The following is a 27,189-nucleotide window of genomic DNA, read 5'->3' on the forward strand; positions in this document are numbered from 1 at the left end:
GCTGGGAGTCATCAAGAAACACTGAATCTTGTAGCGGGAGATTTGGGGTTGAGTTGCTGCATCTAATTCCACATATGACTTCTGGCATTTCTACAAGCTATCTGAGCCTCAGCTTTTACATCCATAAGAAGGATTAGCATTACAGACCTTACCTACCGTACATCATTTAGGCACAAAGATACAACATAGTACCCACCCTTTAAAAAAAAAAAAACTTATGGTTCCCTTTTCTTACTCAAGAAAATTATGGTTTACCTATCAGAAAGTTAAAAAAAAAAAAAAAAGTTCTAGATAAGTGATAGCATATCAAAGCAAGCACACCCAAGGCAAAGAAACAGTGTAGGCACTGTGCTCAGATGAGAATGTGGTTGACAAAAGCTAAGAGTTACGAAGAGAAGAGGTTGGTAATCCTTTCACACATGGCACTCGTTTATTCTATTAAGGCAATTCTAACCTGTTGATTAAAAAGTTATTTCTTATTAGGTTCTAGAAATTCGGGTTTGGCTTTTGGTCAAATACAACTGAGATTGATGGAAATATTGTTGACGATTCTTGTACAGCATTCAGAGTGATTAAAAATTTTCAGGCCAAAACCATGTTAGGAATAGGCTTGATTTAGAAAAGGAAACTCTGAGGCACTAACAATCTGTTACTAAAAGGAATATAAGACATACAGAAACTGGTAGGAAATTTGAAACTGAAGAGGGAAGTCACTAAAAGTGTACTATAGAAATACTGTTCTCCAAAAGGGAAGGGACTTGGGTTCTCTGGATCAGTGATGAGTAAATTGAATGTTTTGTTTTGGCTATGCCTGAATTTTTTTTTTTTTTTAAAGGAAGGCAGAGGTCTTCACTTCATTCTGCTCAACGTGTTTACTAGGGAGAGGAAGAGGAATTGGAGACAGGAAAAAGAATAAATTGCATCATAACAAGAGAAGAGTAGATTTCATGCTTGTTTTTTGTTTGTTTGCTTGTTTATCACATTTTATTCCTTATGGGTTAAAAGCTTTGGATGAAACCCATCTGGGCTTTATGCTCAAAGATACGATGCCAGAGAACCTGCCTCGTTCTGTCTGCCCTTGCATCCAGATCACTGGTCTCAAACTGTGGCATGCATCGGGATTATTATCTGGAGAGCTTGTTAAAAATTCAGACTCCCAGGCCCAATCCAAGAGATTTTGATTCACAGCTGTGGGATTGGGCCTGGGAATATGCATTTTAGTAAGCTTCCAGCGATTCCAGGACAATGGTTTGCGAAAACAGCTTGAGAGACACTGATTGCTTTATAATTTTGGTAGAAAACATTTCCATGATTATCCTTGTTAGATGTGATACATTTTTAATTCTTCAAATGAAAACTCCATTAAAAAAATCTTGTTGCCATCAAGTCGGTTCTGATTCACAGCGATCCTATAGGACAGAATAGAACTGCCCCATAGAGTTTTCTAGGCTGTAATCTTTACGAAAGCAGATTGCTACATCTTTCTCCCACAGAGCCACTTGTGAGTTCAAACCTCTGTCCTTTCAGTTAGCAGCTGAGTGCTTAACCGCTGCACTACCAGGATTCATTGAAAACTCAATAGATGAAAATAATTCTGTTGGTTGGTTGGTTGGTTGATTGATTTGGAAGCCACTATTGCTGACCACTGTTAGAGATAATTCATTTCACTGCAGCATCAATTCTAGTACAGGAACTCATGAACTTCTCTCTTAGGGTTATTATTTGTGGGTTTATCTTTTAATCTTTGCTTTATTTTTTTGTCACATTTTTTGAAAATTTTGTCTTTTCAGAAGCCAGGAAGCCACCGCTTTCCAAAAAGACAAAGAAATCTCACGTTCATAATGAAGTTGAAGAAAATGATAGTGTATTTGTAGAGCTTCTTAAGACATCAGGAATTATTCTTAAAACAGGAGAGAGTCAGAATCAACTAGGTAATACTTTAACCTAAACCTGTTATCTGTACTTAGTGAAATGGCTCAGGACCAAATCATAGATTTTCTAAATAGAGAGGCAGTGAAGATTGGAAATCAGAAGGACCCTCCATCTTGAGACCAGGATGGAATTAGTTTTTAGGGAATATTGTTATAATAGCCTTTTTCTGATCCTGATTAATACATTTTAAGTCAAGTACTTCCCCCCTTCTTTAGAAATTATGTGATAGTATGCCTTCATGTTTCTGTATGCAAAAATCATGTCCAGAAAGCAATTAGATCTATGTCAGAGTAAATTCAAAAGAACATTTATAAAGCCATGTGAGGCCATCATGGTTTTGGAGCATAAATTATTCCATCTTGCTAAAGTTATGGCAGGTGTTTCTTAGAATACTCTATCCTGCATCAAAGCTAAGTCTATTTTACTCTGGGTTTAGAAGATTTGATTCTGAAATTAGGTTGAAAGTATTCCTACTGGTTTTATCAGACAAGAAACTTAGGTCCTTAGGAAAGGAAAACTGGTCGGAGATGTTAAGGATTCTGGTGACCAACTATTCTTTTTTCCTCATAGCGGTGGATCAGGTAGTTTTCCAAAAGAAGCTTTTTCAGACCCTGAGGAAACATCCTTCTTATCCCCAAGTATGTATTTTCTCCCTGGTGCTTGTGATTTGACCAGCTGTGCTCTGGAATTGGGAGTTTAAAGACACGGGCATAGAGTTGAGTGGGCTAGAACAAACTTTAGCTAACAGCAAATATTAAACTAAAACCTTACTCGTCCCCTGCCTTTTTTTTTTTTTTCCTTATTAAGATAATAGAAGAATTTGTTAGTGGCCTGGAGTCTTACGTTGAGGACCAAGACTGTTTCAGGAACTGCCTTTTGCCTTGTGAACGGCTGCAGGATGAAGAAGCCAGGTGTGGAGAGGAGACAGACTCCCGCTGAAATTCAGTGGTGGTGGTAGGGAGAGGGGAGGATGCAATTTTTTTAGTTATAGCTCTCTTTTCCTCAGAGTTTTAGCCTATCCTTAGAACTATTAGGATTGTAATTATGAGGCTAAGAACCAGAGTTTTTTCTAGAATGTCTCTCACCAGTGTTGATAGAATTTCTGCTTTCCGTCTCTCTTGCTTAAGAGCCATCTTTTTGTGTTCTATATTTCCTATCTTACATCGTAGCTTCTCTTTAAAGAGTAGGAGTCCAGGTGGCGCAGTAGTTAAGAGCTTGGCTGCTAACCAAAATGTTAGCAGTTCAAATCTTCCAGCCACTCCTTGAAAAACCTATGGGGCAGTTCTACTCTGTCCTATAGGGTCGCTACGAGTCAGAACACACTCTGCAGCGCCTAACAACAACTTTAAAGAGTTTACATTTAACCAGTTTTATGAAGAAAGGGAAATTAAACCATTAAAACAAAGAACAAAATATAAAACAAATATCTTTTTTTACAGCATGGGCACACCTTACTCTAAGAGCCTCATCAAGCTGCTTCTGGGGATTGATATTTTACAGGTGAGACTGTCACTTTCTCTGCGAACATCTGAGGGGTGTGATCTGTGGTGTATGCCCAAGTAAAGGGGCTGGGGCACAGGGTAGAATAGGGTTATTTGGAGAGTTTGGGTTGGCAGCAGCTTTACTATGGCCCTGTGGTCTGGTAGGGCAACATGTGTGGCTTTCAGTTGTGCTAACTAGTCTAATATATCTTGCAGTCCCATTATTTCCTAGGTATCTGATTCCTGTTTGTTAAAGCTGCATCCTGTGTGCTTTGAGTACCTTGTATGTCTCTACTATATTCATATCTGCATCACCTCCCATTTAGCTTTTTAGTTGTTTATATAACTTGATTTTTGCCCGTTTCCTCCTTTCTCTTTTAATTTATTGAGTAAACAATGCATTGATGTTTTTTAAACATCTCAAATTATAAAAAAGATACAATGAAATGTCCCTCCTACCCTGCCCTCCATTTTCCCTCTTCTTTTCTCCCCCACTCTTAATCTTCCCACACTCTTAATCTCTTCCTTTTCATTGGAAATTTTGAATACAATTTAGTTAACTTAAGTCTAGAGCTCTCTTGTTCCTCTGAAAAGAAATCCTCTTCATGCAAAGTATTTGCTAATCTTTTAAAGTCTGCATTTCATACATTAATGTTGGTCATCATATTTAATGATATTTTTGATTGTCTGATTTTTTTAATTTTGGCTTGCTAGTAATTTTACAATTTTTCAGGAGACAACTTACTAACAAGTCTTTGTATTCCAACAGCTCATATTCAAAATATAAGTCTTACAGTTACAAGATTTCAATTATAACAAGTCTTTCCTCCAGGAGCTCTTATTGGAGAGAATCTTGGCTAATTATGCATTTCTGTTGTGTATTTTGAAACTTAGTTTCCCAAGTCTGCCATAACAAAATGCCACAAAGTGGGTGGCTTTAAAGAATAGAAATTCAGGGTATCAGCTCTAGGAGAAGGTCCTTTGTCTCTTTCAGTTTCTAGTAGATGCCAGCAGTCATTGGCATTCCTGTTCTTGTAAATGCATCTGCCTCCGTTGTCACGTGGCATCTTTCCCCTGTGTATGTCTGTGTTTCTCTTTATAAGACACCACTCAGAAAGGATTAGATTTAGGACCCACCCTGCTGCAGTATGACCTCATTAACATAACAAAAGAAAAAGCCTATTTCCAAACACGATCACATTCACAGGTACAGGGGTTAGGACTTTAATATGTATTTTGGGGGGACACAATTAAATCCATAACAGTATCCTAACTTCCCTTCATCTTCCTTTTTAGCCTGCCGTTATCAAAACTTTATTTGAAAAGTTGCCAGAATTTCTTTTTGAAAAGTAAGTGGACTTATTCTGGAATGCTCGAAGTACCCTGGTGTATTTAAGTTTCTCTCTTAAAAGGTTACTCAGAAACATCGTTGATTCCTCTGAAGGTCATTTATCAAGACTTCAGGTTCTTAAGTTACTGCAGCGTCTTTGAAATTTTATCTGTTAATATGACTACATAAAAATAAATTGGATTATTGTTAAAAGTAAATGCTGCATATGCTTATAAGTGCATAGACTATTCCTAGACGGATACACAATAAACTGGTAAAAAGTGGTTGTCTCCAAGGAGGGGAGCCAATTGGCTGGAGTCAGGTATTCCCTGAATACTGTTCTTTATCTTTTGAAAGTTCTAATTTATGTATATTGCCTACTTAAAACAATAAACAAAAATAGCCCAATAGAAAAGCAGAGAAAGGTCATGAACAGAAAATTCACAAAAATGAAATATAAGAGTGGCGAACATTAAAAAAGGTTCAATTCTGTTAGTAATCAAAGAAACATGAAATTAAAACACTGAGATACATTTCCCACTCTCAGAGGATCTAACCTGTTGAGAATACAATGAGCAGGCACGCTCATACATTGATGATGGGTATGGAAATCGGTTCAGTCATTCTGAAGGGCAATAGGTAGATGTATCAAAAACCTTAGATTTTGCATACCCTTTAATCCTCAATGCCATGTCTCCTGATTTATCCTAAGGTAATAACTGAAGGAAAACAAAGATATAGTACAAGATTACTGTTTAAAATTACAAAAAATTGTGAACAATTGAGATGTTCAACAATACGGGATTGGTTAAGTTAAATTAGATAACATCTAAACAATGGATATCATGTGGACATTAAAAATTATAAAAAGGACTATTTAATGCTGTACGTTAATTGAAAAAAAATCAGGTTACAAATCAATATTTACAGTTCAGCACAGTATCTTCTTTAAAAAAAAATATATGTATGTACACATAAAATATGTAAATGTATACACACACATATATATGCATATTAATAGAGGACATCTCTGGGTTGGCAGGATTATAGGTCATTTGTATTTTCTCCTTTGTAATATGTGTTTTCTCAGAGTCCTATATGTAATGATAATAAACTTGATTTAATTATAAAAATTCATGTTTTAATTGAATGGCTCGCACTAGATGCTTATCCTGGCTAAGATTTCTTCAGCAGTTAAGATTGACTGCAGTAGATAAGGATCGAGAATGCTGCCAAGAAAAGGAACTGGAGGTGGTCTGAAATTTTAGACATAAGAGGCTGAAAGAAGGGGAGAGACTGCCATTTTGCACATAATAATGACTGAGCCAACATTTCTTGATCCATAAATGGTTTTCAATACTTTTATGAACATAACTAATTTGACCTTTTATGTTTCCGAAGCAGTACATGCTTGCCTTTTTCAGCATATATCATATTAATGTAGTTTCTGTCCCTTTTTAATATTCATCTCACTCAATTTCTTAAAGTTTATTAATACAGATACTATCCAGCCCTCTCTTCCTTCTCTCTCTAAACTCTCTCTCCAGATCTAGCCTCTGGTAATGGTTTGGTATGTCTTCTTTCAGACATCTTTCTTAACATACATAAGCACACGTTACATGCTTTTTTTGTGTCTAACACAGTGTCCAACACGTAGTGAGTGTTCATTAAATGTTAATTAAATGGCTGAAATATTTTGTGCCACATGAATGCTTGCTGTTATGTAAATCAGAAAGACTGAGTTCCTTGTGTTCTCATTCTAACATTTAGCAGGAGCAGTGATGGAATCAGCGTACCTCGACTCATTATTAGTCAGCTGAAATGGCTGGACAGAATTGTGGATAGCAAGGTAGGCTTTGTGGCTTTCTCTGGCTCTTGGATTTAGGCAATGTGTTTTCACACTTAAGAAGCAAATTTTTGGAATTTGCAGGTTTTCTTTTTTTTTTTTTTTCCTTTCTAAACAGAAAATTTACATTTTTCTACTCATCCATTAGCTTTTTCAGCCTTCATAATTTGAGAATCATAGGTAATTCACCCTTTAAATTTCCTCAAAAAGTTTATCCAGTTATGATAGGTAATATCATTTAAGTAAGTAATATCTAATTGCCTAGGTATTATTTATTAAATAAATAAAATATTTGGCAAGAAATTCATTCATTTTTCAAAGTACAGAGGGTACTGTATGTTTTATTTCTCAAAAGCAACGAAACTTCAAATCATCCTACTTCAGTGCAAATGTTTTAACTTGATTACATATTGAGGAAAGTTTCAGGAAGTTTTTGCAGTTAATGTGATTTGTAATTAAACATGTTGAGAAAGTTGAATCTGTTTAGAGCTTGAGGCCCGTTTCTCTTCAGGAGTTCTTAAAATCATTCTACTGATTTTTGGCAGACATTCCAAGACTCAATCTTTGTTTGGAAGAACATGAATTTAGGAGTTCATCTGGGCTAGAATTCTGGGTCTGCAATTTGTTAACTGTATCCTTGAGCAACTCATATCTCCACATTTTAAAAATGAGAATTTTCACACCAAACTCCATGGGATTATGAAGATGAAATGAAGTGTTTAGCAGACCCATTAGATAATACACCATCCATCCTACTTTTTTTTTTAATATACCGTTCCATGTGTGAAATTTTCTGGTCTATTTACACCCGAATATAGGCTTTGAGCTTGAGTTTGTATATTCTTTGTTGTTATACACAAAATAATTTCAGCTCTACATTTCACAAGTAGGAAGTCTTTCTCTATTCTGAGTAGTGTGCTACACTTATAAAGGCTTCCTCCACTGCAGGACCTCACCACCAAGATCATGCAGCTGGTCAGTGTTGCTCCACTGCCCCTGCAGCATGACTTCATCACCAGTCTGCCTGAGATCCTCGGGGATTCGCAGCATGCCGATGTGGGGAAGGAGCTCAGGTGGGTAAGCACAGCTCCACTCTGGGAGTTGTATCACTACAGTATGAAGGCAGTAGCAGTAAGTAATATATTCTCTTTTATATAAAAGGAGGATGATACATGGTCTGTATGACTAATAGTCTACACGAACCACGGCCTCATCAACCCTGAGACCAGAAGAACTAAATGGGGCCTGGCTACCACTATTGACCATCCTGATCAGGGCCACAGTAAATGGATCCTGATAGATGGGAGAAAAATGTGGAACAGCATCTCAAATTCTTAAAAAAAAAATCCAGACTTACTGGACTGGTTGAAACTGGAGGACTCCCAAAGACTATTGCCCTGAGATGACTCTTTAAGGCTTAAACCAAAACTATCCCCTGAGGTTACCTTTTAGCTAAATAACAGCTTGGCTCACAAAATAATCACCTGTGAGTACTGTGCTCCCTTGAAAAATCATCTATATAAGACCAAATGGTCAACAATTACTTTAAAACAAAGCTGAGAAGGTAAGGGGACAGGGAAACTAGATTAATGGAAATGGAACAACCAGAATGAAAATAATGAGATGTTCATGCATTGTAAAGAATGTAACCAATGTCCCTGGACAATTTGTGTGGAAATTGTTGAATGGGAGCCTAAGCTACGTAAACCTTCACCAAAAACACAATAAAATAGTATTAAAAAAAAAGAGGGTGACATAGCCATTCCATTAGTAGGGTGTAGAATTTGACTTGTTTTTCTGACTACGTGTGTATATTTGAATAGACTCATCTCCTTTCTTTCAAATGATACACCTGTTGTGATCATGAAGTCTGGCTTAGCATTAGTGTTATAAATTGAGTTTTTCCCCAAAAATATGTGTCAACTTGGTTAGGCCATGATTCCCAGTATTGTGTGATGGTCCACCATTTTGTCATCTGATGTGATTTTCCTATGTGTTGTAAATCCTACCTTTATGACATTAACAAGGCAGGATTAGAGGCAGTTATGAGGCACGACTCAATCTACAAGATTGGGTTGTATCTTGAGTCAATCTCTTTTGAGATATAAAGGAGAGAAGCAAGCAGAGAGAAAGGGGGACCTTGTACCACCAAGAAACAAGAGCCAAAACAGTGTGTCCTTTGGACCTGGGGTCCCTGTGCTGAGAATCACCTAGACCGGAGAAGAATAATGACAATGACCTTCCCCCAGAGCTGACAGAGAAAGAAAGCCTTCCCCTAGAGCTGGCACCCTGAATTCAAGACTTCTAGTCTCCTAGAATGTGAGGGAATAAATCTTTTGTTTTTTAAAGCCATCTCTTTGTGATATTTGTTACAGCAGCACTAGATAACTAAGACAGGTATGTAAATTTAGTCTGTGGAGAACTTGAACACGATCCCTACATTTTATTATCATTCCCTCCAACCAAGGGGACCTCAATTTTCAGTGCATGTCAAACTCATTTGTGGAGCTTACTAAAAATCTACTTTCCTTTGGCCCCTAGATGATTAATTCTAATGTACATCTCTGCATCAGACCCGTTTCTGAGACCCATTACTTACTGCCATTCATGTAAAAAAAAAGAAAAATTAATTGGTAGGTCGGTAGGGGAGAACTATATCCCTAGTAATAGTGTTTCTGCCTTAATGCAACTTCTTGGTTGTCCTAAAAGCAGTTGAAGAGAATTCAGTTTGAAATACTTCCTTTTCTGTAGTTGTCTGCAAAGCTCCCTCCAGAAATGTCCAGAGATGTCTAGTCTTTGTGTCTTTGGACAGGCTGTTCCCTCTGGGTAGAACACTGTACCACCCACTTTAATCATAGCTTGTCCTTTTGTGTAGTCTGGTTCTAGAATCCATCACCAACCCACCACCATGTGCTCCAGAAGTACCCTGCACACTCATCTATTGTACTCACCACACTTCGTCGTAGTTGTTTTGAGTTTTTTTTTTCAGGAAGGATGTGTATCAGACTGTCTATAGTGGTTACCTCTGAGTAGTGAAGATGGTGAGGAAAGGCTGCTTGTTCCTGTTACATTTACTTGAACTTTTTATAATGTATGCATTATTTTTTGTAATCAAAATAATTTTTAGTGAAACATACTATTAACGATAATCCAATAGGAACTAAGTATATCCTCGCTTCCCAAACTCTAATGAGTGGCTTTCCCTGAGTTACATCTGCCCATCTCTATTAAAACCGCTGCACAATTTTTCCCCCCTTCTCTCTTATTCATAGTGACCTACTAATGGAGAACACTCCCCTCACTGTCCCGATCCTGGACGTTCTTTCCAGCCTCCAACTCGACCAGAAACTCCTGTCTAAGGTAGAAAGACTGTGCTCTCCAGAACCGAGCTGGCTTTCTGACCTCCTGGATTCAGTGTCAGGCAGCCATTGCCTTTGGAAGAAATTGTACATAATGAAATTTTATTTTGAAACCATAGCAAATGACGTTTGATCCTTTTTTTCTTTTCAGTTGGTTTCATATGCCACACTATGCTAGAGCCACTGGTCTGTTTGTAAACAATAAGTTTTCAGTGGGAATCCTTTGTATTGCCTGAATATTTACAAACTGTTCCCAATAAGAATAAAAATTTTTTAGCCCAAAACTAAAACCATTCCCGAAGCCAGCTCTTCACATAAAGAGTAGACTGAACTCTAAATCATAAAATGATACTGGTGAAGAGTGTGCTTCTTAGCTCAAGTAGACACTTGAGACTAAGTGGACAGTTCCTGTCTGGAGGCGAGATGAGAAGGCAGAAAGGGACAGGAGCTGGTTGAATGGACAGAGGGAATACAGGGTGGAGAGGAGAAGTGTGTTGTCTCATTATAGGGAGACCAGCTAGGGTCACATAACAATGTGTATATAGGTTTTTGTATGAGAAACTGACTTGAATTGTAAGCTTTCACTTAAAGCACAATTTTTTAAAAAAAGAATAATTTTTATGCCTCCTGTTAAGCAGTAGGGAATTCAGACTCTAAAATGTAGGATAATAATAGTATTTCACGTGTATCACCTGTCTGTTTGTGAAGAAGTTGTGGTATTAGCAGATGAGAACTTGTAATTTGGGAAAAAATAAAAGGAGTGTTTTTCTTCCTAAATTACAAGTGGGAAAACTGAATGAAAGAAGTGATTTTTCTAATTTTACCTAACCAGTCAATAGCAGGTTGAGGTGTTAGCATGAAAATATTTAAGGTTTTCCTGCTTTTCATTTTTAGGTCCGCCAGCTGGTGATGGGTAAGCTGTCAGCTGTCAAACTGGAAGATTTACCTGTGATAATCAGGTTTATTCTTCATGCCATAACAGCCACGGATGCAGTTCAGGTACCTTGTTACATTCCACTGAACACCTGTAGGGTACTAGATCCTAGCGTGTACAGGGAATGGCAGTGGCACCCTCGTGAAACTCAGGACAAACCTATATAAAGATACATCAGGATAAATGACTTAAATTAATAGGTCGCAATCTCTTTTCTCTGACAAATTAATAATGCTTATTAATCCAGATATCACTCAGGCAAGAGAATGGAGCTACTGCCCAAGTCTGTTGCTCTACTTTAGCTGCTCAGGTTGTATTTGCTATTTTTGTATCGTAGCTCCGGGAATTTCTGGAATTTTGAAGGGTGTGACATACTATTCTTGCATCAGCCATTTCCATCCACTCTGTATTTCAAAATGCCTGTCTAACATTTAATAGTTCCTCTTCCTCAGTCTTTTGGGAGGTTGCCATGGTTCTCCTTTAGAGAGAATGGACTGTGTAGGTCCACCGTGAATGAGCAGAACATGAAGCTAATATTTACTTTCTGCAGGTAATTTCTGAGCTTCGGAAGCAGCTGGATCTGCAGCACTGTATTCTGCCATCACGGTTGCAAGCTTCCCAAAGCAGGTTGAAAAGTAAAGGACGAATAAGGTATAGAGCTCATTGACAGTTACCACCCGTTTTCTCGCACAGACAAGGGATGTTTCTCACATTCATCCCGAAGCCAAGACAGTTAGAGTTTAGTAATTACAACTACACATAATGGTAGCAATGTTATGTGCATATAATACTATACAGTTTTTGAAATCATCTTTATATATGTTCTCTCAGCTATTCAGGTTAATCCCAGATAGAATACAGAGCAAGTTTCTTAGTCATTTTACAAATGAGGTTGTGACTTGCTCCAGGGCACATGGCTAGTAAGCAGGAACCCAGATCTTACAAGTTCCTCTCTGGTAAGTGAAGAATCATTTTTATCCCATGCTACTTGTAGTTCTTCAGGAAATCAAGAAAGCAGCGACCAGGACTGTGTTATTCTCCTCTTTGATGTAATAAAGTCAGCTGTTAGATATGAGAAAACCATTGCAGAAGCGTGGATTAAGGTGAGTGAGATCTTTGGAACTTTGAGTGTTAAGGAGGAAATGGGTGACAATCAGTAACAGATATAGCAGTAAAAAAAAAAAAAAACCTGTTGTCGAGTTGATCTGACTCATGGCGACCCCATGTGTATCAGAGTAGAACTGAGCTCCATAGGATTTTCAAGGCTATGATCTTTCAGAAGCAGATATCCAGGCTGTTTTCTGAGGCAGCTCTAGGTGGGTTCAAACTGCCAACCTTTTGGTTAGTAGTCTAGCACTCAATTGCTTAAGCCACCCAGGTACTTCATATATGAATAAAAATAGGTTGAAATAAAAGTCTTGAGAGCCATTCAAGTAGAAATGATAGGTGATGGTTGCCAGATGGGCAAATTGACACACAAATAAGAGAAGAGGGCTGTTTGCAGAATAAGGTAAAAAAAGTGTTTCACTGTTGTGTTCTAATAGCTTTGTGACCCTTGTTTTTCCAGGCAATTGAAAACATTGCTTCAGTGTCTGACCACAAGGTAATATTCAAGTACTATGAATTTTAAGTATGGCAGACCTAGAAATAGTGATGTTGGCTAACTTGCCTTCCTGCTTTCTTTCTCTCCCTGCCTCCAGTCTTCCCTTCTGTGCCTTCTGTAGCTGTTCTAATAAACATCAGCTGTTCGGGGAAGACGATCTGAGGCGGTGACTTGCCAGATGGTCTGCCCTTACTCATTTATTCTGCCAGTAAAATAAGCCTAAAATATCCATGATGGGAAATGTTAACATTTCAAACAATTATACTGAGGTGCAGTTAAAGAAACCAAGTCTCCACTGGTATTAGTTCTCTGGGGCAGCCATAACAAATCACCACAAAATGGGTGGTTTAAAACAACAGAAATCTGTTCTCTCAGCTCTGGAGGCTAGAAGTCTGAAATGAAGATGTTAGCAGGGCCGTGCTCTCTCTGAGGCTTTACGGGAGAAATTCTTCTTTGCCTTTTCTAGCTTCTGGTGGTCTCAGGCTTTCCTTGGCTTGTGGCAGCGTAACTCCAACCTCTTCCTCTGTCTTCACATGGTCACCTTCCTTTGTGCCTGTCTCTCTTCTAAGGACACCAGTAATATTCGATTAGAGCCCACCCTACCGCAGTATAATTCCTGTGGACTTAATTACATATGCAAAGACACTGTTTCTAGATAAGATCACATTCACAGGTAGAGGGGTTAGGACTTGAACATACCTTTTACCTGGACACAGTTCAGCCCATAACACTGCTAATGATGAAGCAAAGCCTGGGTAATGAGTCACAGCCACTGTATTTGAGTGATTGCTCTTTCTCTGAATCCCATCGATTTGTCATGATAATGGTAGTCTGTTTTTACTTTATTTTTCCTATGTGGATCTCACTAGAGTGAATCAAACAGTCCATCTACTGTCAAGGGGATGGTACTGAATCTATCCCACTTTTCATTCTGGAAATATCTTTTTCTTTCAAGATGCCAGATAATTGAGTTCTTATGTATTGATTGGTTCCCTTTAAGGATTTTTGCTTAGTTGGAATCTATTTCATTTTGTGGGATTTTTATTAGTTGGGTTATCCAATTGTTAGATGACTAAAATGCTTTTTTGACGTTGAATGAGACAATAATTATTTTGTATGTTGGGGGTTAGAATAACCTAACATAGCTGTTCTTATTTGTGCATTACACCTGGCCACCTGCATACCTGTTTTACGGATTTGCAATCATTGCATAAATATCATTTTGTGGTCCGATTGTCTTCTCTTGAAATTATATCATAAACGTTTTTTGCATGCTTCTACATTGTGTTCATTGTCATTTTTAATGGCTGTATTCTGTTCTGTTACAATGATTCTCAATTTTGGTGTCCATAAGAATGGGGCCTTCAGTGATGTCCCAAGTAATTTGCTTTCCTTTTTTGTCCAGCTTGATTTTTTAACTTTTTTTTTTTTTTTTTTTAAGTAGGTAATGCAAGCTAATTAGGAAGAAACAACCCCACAAGGAATATATAAATGTAAAAAATAAAGTTTCCCTTCACTCTCTGTCCCATTCCTGAGGGGTAATCATTCTTCAAGACTTTTTCTATTCACTCATAAGTTGTACGTGTGTGTGTGTGCAGACTTGGCTCGATCTTATACCTAGAAATGTGTATACTGTTCTTACAAACATAGGATCTTACTATAATTATTGTTTTGCAGGTTGCTTTTTTTTTTTTTTATTTCACAATATGTCATTGATGTCTTTATCAGAAAATACAGATCTAGCTCATTCTACTTAATAGCTGTATAGGATCCCCAAAATTACTTGATCATAATCTATTTAACTTTTCCAATATTGAGGGGCATTTATAATCTCTCCAGCTTTTCATGGGGGTAGTTTTCCTAGTAACAATGAAAATCTATACTGCATTTAGTAAGCAAGTTCATCTTTTTTTCTGTCTTTAGATAAATATGAAAGTATTCAAAGTTATTTCAATAATAATACCAGTCTTTCACTTGTATTCCAATGTTTCCTTTAATGAGAGGTAACTAGTCAATAGCTGTGGCACTTTTTCTCTGAAAAATATTTCTGGGTGTTGTGAGAAAATGGAGCTATTCCCATGTGACTTGAGCAGTGAGTATCATTCATTCTGTGTTTTAAAGGAGAAAATGTTGAGAGCTGCTGGTTTGTTGTGGTAAATACTGACTTATTAAACTATTTTTCTATATTGTTGCATATTTATTGACAATAGATTTTTGACGTGGTGATGCTTCTCATCATCTATAGCACCAACACTCAGACAAAGAAGTACATTGAAAGGGTGCTAAGAAATAAGATTCGATCAGGCTGCATTCAAGAACAGCTGCTACAGAGCACCTTCTGTACTCATTCTTTGGTAAGTGTCAGAGAATCGGACAACAGCCTGAAGTTAGAGAGAGGTCATTTTAACCTTTCCTTCCCGATGTTGGAATCTCGACAACACCTCTCCTGGGTGTGGCTCTTTGGCAGGGAGCTAAGTATATTTTAAAACATAGTGGGATTATTACTTAGCTTGATTGAGGCATTTTAAGGTTGCGTTTTACCTTTTTTAGCAAAAAGGTCACAAAGTTGGTTTATGGTGAACTTATTTGACTCAAACCCTAAATTGTTTTTTTAAAGAAACCATTTTAACTTGGGTCTTCCTGATTACATACTTGTGTAACTTACTTTTTGAACCTAAAATGGAAGACTAAAACCAAAAGAAAAACAAAACCCTTTGCTGTCGAGTCGATTCCAAATCATAGCAACCCTACAGGACAGAGTAGAACTGCCCCATAGTGTTTCCAAGGAGTGGCTGGTGGATTTGAACTGCATCAACCTCTTGGTTAGCAGCTGAGCTCTTAACCACTGTGTCACCAGGGCTCCAGCTCCCATAAAATTTCTGTCAAGACACCAAATGATTGAGTTCTTATGTGCTGATTGATTCCCTTTAAGGATTTTTGCTTAGTTGGAATCTTGTTAGTTTGAGCCCATTGTGCAAGCCCACTGAGACTTTCTGAATCTTAATTTTGCATTTCTCGTTTTAGTTGTCCTAGCTCCTTGTTTAGTTGCCTAGCTTTGTGTGATCTGCAGCTTTGACAAACTTGCCTTTTGTATTCTCTTCTAAGTGGTTTAGAAAACCCTGAGGATGATTGGACCAAAGGAATGCTAGTAGAGACAGAATTTGAATCTATTGAATCACAATTTGACCATAAAACACTGTGAACCGTGGCTCAACATTGCTCTTGAAATTTAAATCACTCGAATTGGAATTTTGTAAGCTGGGAATAGGGTTTTGACAGGTGAATATTCAGGACATTAACAGTGTAGAACTTCTTAGAAAACTGGATGGACTAGTGCTTTGGGGCTTGGCATAGGAACTAAAAAATATATATAGTTGAGTCTTAAGATTTCATGTACAGTAATGGGTTTAATGTCTGTATTGTTTTTAAGTCCTTCCTGTGCTTACCTCTGTCAGTGTTGTATGTTTTTGGCTGTAATTCTTCAGAGGGCAGAAGCCATATATAATTTTTTATTGCATTTTCTCCAACAGAGCATTATATCCTGCTCAGTACTTAATGTAAGATTTAGTATTGTTATGGTGATGTCAGTAAAGGAGCTGGACTTAGTAACTTGTCATTTACCCTGGGTTCATTAATGTCCATTTATTGTATTACTAGTAGGACATGACCAGTTCTTTTCTTGATCTTTAAAAGAAATTAGTTAGTGTTGAACCTTAAAGACATGTTTCAAATCATAACCAAGGCAGAGCAAGCCCAGCCCATCCCCAGGAAGGCGGAATGGTTGAGTGAGAAAATTGGGATTTAGAAGATCTGGGTTCTAGTCTCAACTCAGGCAGATAGGAACAGTGCTATTAAGTATATAATTTAACTTCAAGTTCAATTCTTACCCATATGTTGAATCCCAGTGCTCCTGAGAGAAAACTCAGAATGGTGAAGAGTTATTCTGAGAAAAAACAAAGATTAAGGTTCCTGAAGTTAAAATGAAAACTGGGGAGAACTCTGACATCCCAAAAGAGTGAGCAACTCTCAGGTGCTATAATGACTAAGTTTCTTCTACAACTTCTTTTCTTTCATCCCTCTCACAGGTTCTTAAGGACGTTTGTCCGTCCATTCTGTCGCTGGCTCAGAGTTTGTTGCACTCCGTAGACCAGAGTATAAATTCTTTTGGCAGTCTCCTCTACAAACATGCATTTAAGTATTTTGATGCTTATTGCCAGCAGGTATGTTGAAACAATTATTCTGGCAAATATTTATTCGGGGAAAAGGAAAGAAATGCAATTCCAAGTGAACTGCATGTTATCTGAAGTTAATTTTTTGTTGGCTGGAGGGCACTGAAGTGGAAAGAACTCTGAGCTGAGGCTTGGAAAAGCTCAGTTGCAGTTCCAACCGCGATAAAACAGGGACTGAACTGGAGGATTGAACTCTGGTCTGAGCTGTAACATGCTCTGAGTCAAAAATTAAGGCCCAGATCCAGTCTAGTTAAATAAACCTTCGCTTACAGGTCTGGGATTATCAGGTGGTTTTGATAGTACAGGAGTGACAGTTTTAAAATTCAACTGCAAATAACTAACTTCCAGTTGATCCTGCAATTCTCTGGAAAAAGTGAGGTGGGAAACAAATTAAGGAGAAATGCTTGAGGGCTTACTCTGAGGGCCAAACCCTATTCCACGAACATGAGAAGCAAAATAACACCGCATGTCCAGAGAAGGAGAGCTGTACTTGTGGAAAGGGATTATGAAAACAAGTAAAGAATAAATTGTCTTTTTTTTTTTTTTTATGTATACTGTATCTACTAGTAAGAAAGTTAAAATACATCTGAACGGAACTTTTGAAAATGAAGATAAAATTAAAAAAAAGTTAAAGCAGAGCCGTAAATGCAGCTGGCAAGAGCTGGCTGGCTACTGCAGTTGAGAAAAACCATATGACTCTGTTAGGGAGCAGCAGCGTAAAGAAAAGGGAGAATGGCACCTAAGATGTTTTTGAGCCCTCTTAATGTCTTGGAGGCACTCTCATGACCCATGTTTGCTTGGAAATATAATTCTAACATGTACTATATAGAGAAAACCTTTAAAACCTTTGGGTCATTGCGTGCTATCATTTCAGGACATTTCAAGCGTCTTAAGTACAACCATGATTTAAAGGCTAAAATTTAACCTAGATAGGTAAAAGAAAGAGGATAACTATGCCAAGGAACAAAATCAGCAAGTCTTAGATAATGCTCACTGATAAATTATGAGAAATAAGTCAAGACTGAATGGTTAGTGTAGTTAGGGAAGAACAACCCTAAGCATTTTGAAGCCAACATTACTGAAAACTAGGTGATAGAATTAGATGATGGGATGGTGTGGGTTGTGACTTTAGCAACGGAGAAATTGGAATGGCCTCAGGCCAGAACCTCAAAGATGGCCAAACCATATTTTTGCTTCACACTGTCCTGTTGCCTCTTTCCCCTATAGGAAGTGGTTGGTGCCCTAGTGACCCATATCTGCAGTGGGAATGATGCCGAAGTTGATATTGCATTGGATGTCCTCCTAGACTTGGTAGCTCTAAACCTAGCTGCTATGAGGCTGAATGCTGTCTTTGTGAAGGTATCTCTTCCCTCCATTGACACATAGTGAATCTTTTTTTTTTTTCCAGCAAATATCAGAGATATCTGTCAGTTAGCAATCATTTACCTTGTTCTCTTTACATATTGAGCACTATAATTGGTGGGGGGTGGGGAGGAGGTCGGGTAATGGGCAAGTAATATAAAAAATAACTCTTCTAGTATTCATTCATTCAGCCAACACTTCTTTATACCTTACTGTGTGCCGGGCTCTGTTTTGGGTGCTGTGGATATGAAGGCCCCATCCTTGCCTTCAATGATAAGAGAGTAAGACACTTAAGCAAGTCACTGTAAATACAACCGATGAGTTCTCTAATGAAGATAAAGTGCTCTGGGTATTGCAAGAGTAATTTTTCTGCCTAGGAAGCTGTACAAATCTCAACAAAGAGGTGACAACATTTGAGTGATTCGTGAAGGGTAGGAATGATTTGACTGGAGAAAGTAGGAGACGTGCATTTGAGGCAGAGGACAGCGTGAACAGAAGCCTGAGGGGTGGCAGTAGATTAGCGTGGCTGGAGAATAGGGTCTATGGAGAGGAGTGCTGGAGACGAGGCTGGTAAGACATAGGACAGGGCCAGAATGTGAAGGGTCTCGAGTACCATACTAAAGAGTTTGAGCTTGATTTTCTTAAAAATATGTGATTGTGTTTTAGGTAAAAGTTTACACAGCAACTTAGATTCCCAATTAACAATTCATACGCAGATCGTCCTGTGACATTGGTTACAATCCCCGCAAGGTTTCAGCACTCTCACCATTTCCACTCCGCTTGCCCCGTTTCCACCCATCCAGTTTCCCCTGCCCCTCCTTGCCTTCTCATCTTTGCTTTTGCATAAATGTTGGCCATTTGGTCACGTATAGTTGATTGTTTAAAGAAGCACATTCCTCACAGGTGTTCTTGTTTATTTTATAGGCCAATCTATTATTTGGCTGAAAGGTAGCCTCCAGGAGTGCCTTCAGTTCCAGGTCAAAAGAGTATCTTAGGGCAATAGTCTTGGGTTCCTCTAGCCTCTATCAGTCTGATGAATTTTTATGAATATGAATTTTGTTCTACATTTTTCTCCCATTCTAACCGGGACCTTCTTTTGTGTTCCTGGTTGAGCTTGATTTTATAGACAACAGGGAGTTATTTCAGGTTCTTAGCAGGGGTGACATAATCAAGTCTGGACTTTGAAAGATAACTCTGTAGCCATGTGGTGGATGGATTAGAGACCACTGAAATTACCAGGGGAGAAAGAATCAGGGCCTAAATTAGGGTCATGGGAATGGAGAGGAAATGATAACTTAAGAGACAATTTGGTGTTCAGATTATAGAGTCACTATGAGTTGGAATCGGCTCGATGTAAATGGGTTTGGTTTTTGTTTTTTGGTTACTGATAAGATATACAGACCCAAGTTTTCCATCTTGGGAAACTAAGTGGATGGTCAGTGTCTTAGGCTTGGTTCTCTAGGGGAGCAAAACTAGTGAAGCATATGTGTATATATATATTTATATATGTATGTATATATAGAGAGAGAGATTGATTTTAAGGAAATGGCTCACACAGTTGTGGAGGCTGGCAAGTCCCAAATTAGTGGGCCAGATGTCAGGCTAGAGGCTTTTCCTGACTCACATGGTTGTAGGGGCTGACAAATCCAAAATCAGCAGGTCAGATGGCAAGCTGCTGGCTCTTATTCCAAGAACTGGAGTTCAGAGAATGATGAGTCAGATGCAAGATCCAGAGAGGGTGAGCTTTGCCAGGAAATCTATGTATATTGGATACAGACCACACCCCAAAGGAAATTCCCCTTTCAACTGATTGGAAGTTCACATTAGACCGCAAAATGGAAGATGATCACATAATATCTGCCAAACCACTGAGAATCATGGCCTAACCAAGCTGACGCATAACCTTAACCATCACAGTCAGGCCATTTACTAGCTAAGGAGACCAGGAGGGAGTGCATCTTCTGGAAGAAATTTGATGAGATTAGTCTGGGATGTTTGTGTGTGGACAACGGTTAGTGGATAGTTGGAAATTCAGGTTTGGAGTCCAGTGGCCACAACGGGTGGAAGATTTAGCTTGAGTACTCATAACTGTATAGGTGTGAGCTCAAGTGAGGCAGATTTTGAGACAGAAGACCATAGAAGCCTAGAAGCTCACAGAAGTTCTGAGAACACTAAGGTTTAAGGGGCAGGCTGGAGCAAAATATCCCTGGAAGGAAATTGAGAAAACTAGGAGATGACTAATGTGAACTGGATGGATGTCGGATAGCTGACACCCAGAAAAGAGAGAGTTTCAAGAAACGGATTTGTCTACAGTGTTGGATTCTGTAGAGGATGAAGATGGAGAAGAAGCCCTTGGCTTTGGTAATGAACATGCCCTAGTAACCTCTGAGAGAACAGTTTTAATTAAATAATATAGTTGGAAGCCAGAGAGTAGTAGCTTGAGGAAGTAGAGACTGGGTATAGACTCATTGTCAAGAAGCCTCAAGGAAGACAGAAACAAAGGTAGTTTGAGGAAGAAGTAGCTTGGAAAGAAGATATTATTTAGGTAAGGAGGTCTGAAATTGTATGTGGCCTGAGAAAAAGAAATGAAAAAAAAAAGTAAATGAATTGACTAATAGTTTACAGACCTCTTTTATATACCTTACTTCATCATCAAACCAACTTTGAGAAGTAGTATAGCTATTATTATCCCCATATTAGAGATGAGAAGGCTGAGGCTCGGGGAAATTAAGTACTTTGCCCAAGGTCAAAACATAAATAGTGCCCTTGTGACCCTTCCCAGATCTGTAGAGAAAGGTTAAATAATCCATGGAGTTGAATCTGGGAAAGGATGATGCCGTAAGACATGGAGTCAGAGACACAACCCTTGATAGACTATTGCTTTCACTGAGACGAAGGGGAGGGTAGAGATAAAGAACAGGGAGAACTGGGAAGGATGTTAGGATGACCAGGCAAGAGAGGATTAAAGCAAGGACTGTGGCTCAGTAAAGAGGGCAAATATGATTTTATCTTTCCTGGTGATGGTTCCTATGCTCCGGTAGTAAGGTAGATGTAGAAAGCTGCAAGAGCCCCCTCAGCTTATGTCCAGAATATCAACCTTCTGAGCTCTGAGCAGAGCTTTAAGGAACTTGAGATTTTGAGGAACAGATCCCTGACTTTCTGTGTGTATGTCTTTTACCAAGATTTTAATGTCGTGATTTAAAGAAAGAAAAAAATGTTAGTTGCTAACCTCATTGTTGGCATTTTTTTCTTACAGGGCATTTTAGATTATCTGGATAATTTGTCTCCTCAACAAATACGAAAACTCTTCTATATTCTCAGCACTCTGGCATTTAGCAAAGAGCAGGCAGCCAGCAATCACATCCAGGTAAGAGGCAGCATTTTGGGGAAAAACCTTTTAAACCTCTTAACTTGAAATTTGTTGGACAAAATCACGAGAGTGTGTACTGATAATCCTAGAATTTGTTCATTATTTGCTTACCACAAACATTTATTAAGGGCTCGCTGTGTGCCAGACTAAGATGCTAGGTATATTAGACTATTTCTGCCCGTAAGGAACTCAGTTTATTAGGATGGAGATGGGTCCGTAACCACGAAACTAAGAAAAACCAGTACTAAGTGCTGTGGGGACACAGAATTCCCGTTTCCTGAGGAACACCTGCATCTGACATGAACTTCATCTGGGCTTGCTTTCATTTGTGGACGCTATCCACTGATAGGAAATCCTGGTGGCGTAGTAGTTAAGTGCTATGGCTGCTAATCAAAAGGTCAGCAGATCGAATCCGCCAGGTGCTCTTTGGAAACCCTTTGGGGCAGTTCTACTCTGTCCTGTGGGGTCACTATGAGTCAGAATTGACTCGACAGCAATGGGTTTGGTTTGGATTTGGTTATCCACTGATAAAGCCAGGCTATGGGACTAAAATAAGAGAACAAATTAGCTTTTTTGTATCTTTAGTGCCATCTCATGGCAGTAATCCATACTGGACTGTGACTTTGAACAACCAGCCACTCTTTTTTTTAACTTCCCTGTGGCCATCTGGATTTTTGTTTGGTTTTGTCTTTTGGCTTTTTGTTTTTTTAATTGTGGTAAATATATATGCAATGAAACATTTACCGTTTCAACATTCTTCACACGTGCAGTTCAGTGACATTAATGTTCAGCTACCACCGTTATCTCTTCCCAATTTTTTCCACCCTTTTTTTAATTAAAAAAATTTTTTTCACTAGGTAATAGGCACACATGGCACAAAATGCAAAAGGTACAGAGGGTATTCAGTGAAAAACAAATTTTCCTCCCTCTCAGCCTTCTAGCCATCTGGTTCCCCTAGGCAAGAACTGTTTCTAGCTTATAGCTTTCAGAGATACTCGGAGCATTTACAAATCTGTGTTTACCTCTGTTCTACTCCCTTTCCCTCCCCCTCTTTTGTTCTGCATCTTGCTTTTTACATTTAGCAGTATATTTTGGAGCTCATTTCACATCAGTAATACAGAGCTACTTCCTTATTTTAACTGAGCAGCCAACATTACGATAATTCTCACATCCTTATTGAGCAACCAGCCCCACGATAATAACAACAGCTATAAGTATTGAGTGTCTACCATGTGCTGGGCGCTGTGCTAGGACTTTTTTTGTAATTCATGTCTAATTCTTGCAACAGCCTTCCCCATTTTATAGAAGAGAAAATTGAGACTCAGATGAAATGACCTGCCAAAGGTCACACAGTAAATGATAGAGCCCTTCCTATTCTAGAACCTTTCCTACTTCGATATACGTAGGTTTTCCTGTGCCACTCTAGTGGCTTCCTCTTTCTCCATCATTGCCTTGTTGCAGGATGACATGCACCTGGTGATCCGAAAGCAGCTCTCCAGCACCGTGTTGAGGTACAAACTTATTGGGATTATTGGTGCTGTCACCATGGCTGGCATCATGGCAGCAGACAGGTAAGCATGGGAATTCTGACTTCTGTAGCTCAAGGTCAGATAATCAAGCTGCTACCTCAAAAAAAGTGTTACATTATATAAACAGCATTATAACAGTAGGCATTATAACCATAATAAGAGAAATGAGCAAATAAATACGTGTTATATTTCTCCATGTTCCCTTCTCATCTTGACTCTAGACCATATAAAATTTTTACAGAATTGTGATTATAGTCATCACCATCTGATGTTAAAAACTAGCAATGTCTATAACTTTCCACAGAAGGGGAACCTTGCTTCTCCTGGGATGTGTTTTTCTGCATCTTCTCCTGTCCTAGGCACTAGACAACGCAGGCTTCTCCTGCGCCGTGTTATTCTTGTCTTTGACATCATATTCGGTACAAATAAGGTCTTCCTAGTGGAATTTTTCCCCCTTGTACTTTTTTTTTTAGTTGTGGGTAAAAATATACACACCAAACCCCCTAACCACCCTGTCCTTTGATGCTACAGTTGCAGCACGTAGAAAAACATCAGGTTTGGGGCTTGATAAGATGTTGCTATTGGAAAATGACATTGGAATTCAGTTCATACTCCTTGGAAATCATTTACCAGGAACTCCTGAAGCCTCAGGAGACATCTTTCAAATCAGAATTAGTCATCCCAGGAGACGTCTTTCAAATCAGAATTAGTCATCCCAGGAGACGTCTTTCAAATCAGAATTAGTCATCCCAGGAGACATCTTTCAAATCAGAATTAGTCATTCATAGAGGCTGCATGTTATACTGGTTAAGAGCTCATTCTCTGAAGCCATACTACTTCTTGTTGCTGTTGTTGTTAGGTGCCGTCGAGTCAGTTCCGACTCATAGTGACCCTGGAGGACAGAGTAGACCTGTCCCATAAGGTTTCTAAGGAGCGCCTGGTAGATTTGAACCACTGACCTTTTTGGTCAGCAGCTGAGCTCTTAACCACTACTTGTCTGGGTCAAATCATGGCTCAAGTATTTATTAGCTAAATGACCTTGGGCAAGTTACTTTACCTCTGTGTCTTTGTAGTCCCACATCTGTAAAATAAGGACAATGAAGTATTTACTTCATAAGAGTTGGTGAGAGCATTAAATGCTTGGAACAATGCTTAGCACATAGTAAGCCCTAAATAAGTGCTTGCTCTTAATTGTTATTAGTGATTTGATCTTAGAAATAATAAAAGATAGCCCTCATTTGCTCTAATTTACATTTTGTGTGGTTTAACTAAATACCCCTCTGTGCCTTCGTGCACTTTCATCTCCATCTCTGTTTCCTCCTCACCCCTCAAGGAAGCAGAGATGGCAGAACTCTTATACTTATTGCTGATTATTATAAAATATTGCAAAAACGAAACTAAAATTCTTTGTTTTTTGAAGTGGATCTTCCATTGTGACCCAAAGGAAAGCAAACCTGAGCAATGAAGAGTACACACAGGTGAGTTCTTGTAATGTAGTTGGGTACATTTACTAGTAACCGAGGAATTGGGTCTTATCACAGTCAGTTCACTAGAGACAGTGCTGCTTTTTAAAAAGTATTTTCTTAAACTCATAGCTTTTGTGGTTTGTATCACTCTTGTGGCACTTACAAATCTACTGGCTTGAGTTGCATGTATTTCTGTATCAGTCTAATCTCCCTGATTAAAATGTAAATCCTTAGAAAGCAAGATAGGCGGGCCATGTTTAAAGAGCAAGAGGTTGGCTGGAGCACAGGGCAAGGGGAAGTAACTGTGTAATTGGAGATATAGCTAATTTGGAGATAGAAAACAGAGGGCCTTGAATGTCAAGCTTGACATTTTGATTTAATTCTTCAGGCAGAGATAGTCATTAAATGTTTCTTAGCATGCGAATGGCATAAATGGCATAATTAAAGTTTTGCTTTAGAAAAATTAATCTGACTGCATGTGTTGATGGCTTGGAAAAGGGATGAAGTTGGAAAGAGACAGATTGGTCAGGAAGCTAAGGAAAACCTCGGATGAGAAGTAAAAGAGCATTGCCAGTGAAGGTGGAGAGGGGAAAACTTACTACTGAATGGGGTAAATGGAGTTTAGAAAGATTTGGCAGCCCAAGGGTTGAACCATTTTTTCTGATCGGCTGCTCCAGGTGACCTCCTTGCTGCAGTTGGTTCACTCCTGCAGTGAGCAATCTCCTCAGGCCTCTGCACTTTATTATGATGAATTTGCCAACCTGATCCAAGGAGGAAAAGTGGCTCCAAAAGCCCTGGTAGGTCAAGAGTCTTTTCACATAAAGCTCTGAAGCACAAGGGCTGCTTTGCTTCTCACTCTTCAAGCCTCTCAGCTCAGTGTGGAAAGGGAGGGATTGTTATGTATTGACTTGTGTCCCCCAGAATATGTGTTGTGAATCCTAACCTCTATGCCTATGGTTATAATCCCATTTGGGAATGGGTTGTCTTTGTTATGTTAATGAGGCAGGATTAGTCTGAAATGTGTCTTGAATCAATCTCATAAAATATAAAAGGAGCAGATTAAACAAGCAGAGATGGGGGAAGACATGCCAGGTCATATGTAGATCTCCAGGGAACCAGGAAACAGGCTGAAGAGACAAGGACCTTCCTCCAGAGCCGACAGAGAGAGAGAGAGAGCCTTCCCCTGAGCAGGTGCCCTGAATTTGAACGTCTAGCCTCTTAAACTGTGAGAAAATAAATTTCTGTTAAAGCCATCCACTTATGGGATTTCTGTTATAGCAGCACTAGATAACTAAGACAGGGAACATCCTGTGAGCACTTCCAAATTCTAGTTGGGAAGGCCGTTCTGCCCCACCCTGCTTCAGGGCTCTCCTCTGAGGCCTTCTTCACTAATAACAAAAATAACAGTAATGAAGAGTTTGGTGATGACGATGTTGTTGTCGGGTTGATGATGATATTGTTGAGAGTCACCATCTATCTGAGAGCCTATTCTATGCCAGGCACTGTGCTAAGCACTTGTCATGCATTACGTACTTCATCATTATGATGTATGCTTTCTCATTATTTCCTTTTTAGAATTGAGGAAACCGAGGCTTAGAAAGGTCAAAAGTAATTTTTCTAGGGCCCCACAGCAAGTACACCTTTGCTATACTGCTTTTTTTGTTTGTTTACTTCCTGAAGGAATGGGCTGAGCAGACCATCCTTAACAATTTCCAAGATGCCTTTGTGGTGGACTTCTGTGTTACTCCAGAAGGGTGAGTACTATCTACCCACTGGGCTTGATTGTACTTGTGAAGAAATTATTCAATGATGTCAGTAGCTGGTACAAACTTCAGAATGCCCTTGCCTGCAGCCAAGACCAGTCCAGTCCCACAGCTTCTTTCCTCCCAAACCCAACACCTCTGCACCCCCAGCTTTAGTATTCCTAAAAGGTTCCCCACTTGTTCTTTCACGCTCCATTCCTCATTGTCATATTAAGTGAAATTGGTTTGTTCTAGTGTTTCCCTTTAGCCTTGCTTACTGCTGAGCTGGGGCATCAAATTCTGGGTTCTCTCCACAGTGACTATCCATTTCCTGTGAAAGCTCTCTACGGACTAGAAGAATACAACAGTCAGGATGGGATTGCCATCAACCTGCTGCCACTGTTGTTCTCTCAAGACTTTGCAAAAGATGGGAGTAGAATGACGTCGCATGGATCAGGTCAAAAGTCAGTGCCGTTTTTCTTTTCTAAAATCTGTTAGTGTTTTGAGTGTTCTCAGGGAACCGCACAGTTCCTTGAATTTGCAGGGAACTTGAGTGAAAAGGGTTTCCTCCCTGGACAAATGGTACTTGGAGAGATTAGAGAGAGTGGAGAAAATTCCTCGTTTTTGTTTGGACCCAGGGATTGGGATTTGTATTGCCTCATAACAGCTGGCAGACATTCTGTGAGACTCTTTTCTTTTCTGGTCATTATCCACTGCTTTCTATCAAACTTTCTTCCTCCTGTGTACATCCTTGACTACCTCTCTCATGCTCACTCTCTCCTTCCATCTTTCCTTCGCTTCTCTCAGCATATGGACATTGACTCCACCTGCCCTCTGCCTCCCTTCAGTACAGTTCATGATGTTATTTGCTGAGCATCCCTTGTGTCCCCTGCCACTTGTTCTTAAAAGTAGATTTTTATTTTGGGCAAAACTCCCTAATTATAAAGTTGGGCTCCCCATGAGCATGGACTAATATGCCTATAAAATGTGGTCTAGAAATGGATTT

The 27,189-nt window shown here is 39.0% G+C and overlaps 1 protein-coding gene across 4 annotated transcripts in view; it reads left to right on the forward strand.

The window, feature by feature from the left end:
• The window catches only part of FANCD2 (FA complementation group D2), a 53,962-nt gene that overhangs the window by 2,615 nt on the left and 24,158 nt on the right, over positions 1 to 27,189 (forward strand). For 3 of the 4 annotated variants that reach the window (XM_049862970.1, XM_049862968.1, XM_049862969.1), the window contains 21 exons: positions 1,791 to 1,931; positions 2,503 to 2,570; positions 2,740 to 2,843; positions 3,372 to 3,432; positions 4,710 to 4,762; positions 6,514 to 6,592; positions 7,538 to 7,662; positions 9,862 to 9,949; positions 10,843 to 10,947; positions 11,433 to 11,533; positions 11,877 to 11,985; positions 12,450 to 12,485; positions 14,696 to 14,839; positions 16,571 to 16,705; positions 17,942 to 18,073; positions 21,333 to 21,443; positions 22,908 to 23,017; positions 24,396 to 24,453; positions 25,119 to 25,238; positions 26,122 to 26,195; positions 26,501 to 26,647. In XM_049862970.1, coding sequence (XP_049718927.1) covers positions 1,791 to 1,931; positions 2,503 to 2,570; positions 2,740 to 2,843; positions 3,372 to 3,432; positions 4,710 to 4,762; positions 6,514 to 6,592; positions 7,538 to 7,662; positions 9,862 to 9,949; positions 10,843 to 10,947; positions 11,433 to 11,533; positions 11,877 to 11,985; positions 12,450 to 12,485; positions 14,696 to 14,839; positions 16,571 to 16,705; positions 17,942 to 18,073; positions 21,333 to 21,443; positions 22,908 to 23,017; positions 24,396 to 24,453; positions 25,119 to 25,238; positions 26,122 to 26,195; positions 26,501 to 26,647 — 2,101 coding nt within the window. The remainder of the gene's footprint in view (positions 1 to 1,790; positions 1,932 to 2,502; positions 2,571 to 2,739; positions 2,844 to 3,371; positions 3,433 to 4,709; positions 4,763 to 6,513; positions 6,593 to 7,537; positions 7,663 to 9,861; positions 9,950 to 10,842; positions 10,948 to 11,432; positions 11,534 to 11,876; positions 11,986 to 12,449; positions 12,486 to 14,695; positions 14,840 to 16,570; positions 16,706 to 17,941; positions 18,074 to 21,332; positions 21,444 to 22,907; positions 23,018 to 24,395; positions 24,454 to 25,118; positions 25,239 to 26,121; positions 26,196 to 26,500; positions 26,648 to 27,189) is intronic. The other variant, XM_049862971.1, reaches the window with a different exon arrangement.

The sequence above is a fragment of the Elephas maximus genome, chromosome 20 (genome assembly GCF_024166365.1).
Source record: "Elephas maximus indicus isolate mEleMax1 chromosome 20, mEleMax1 primary haplotype, whole genome shotgun sequence".
Taxonomy (NCBI): domain Eukaryota; kingdom Metazoa; phylum Chordata; class Mammalia; order Proboscidea; family Elephantidae; genus Elephas; species Elephas maximus.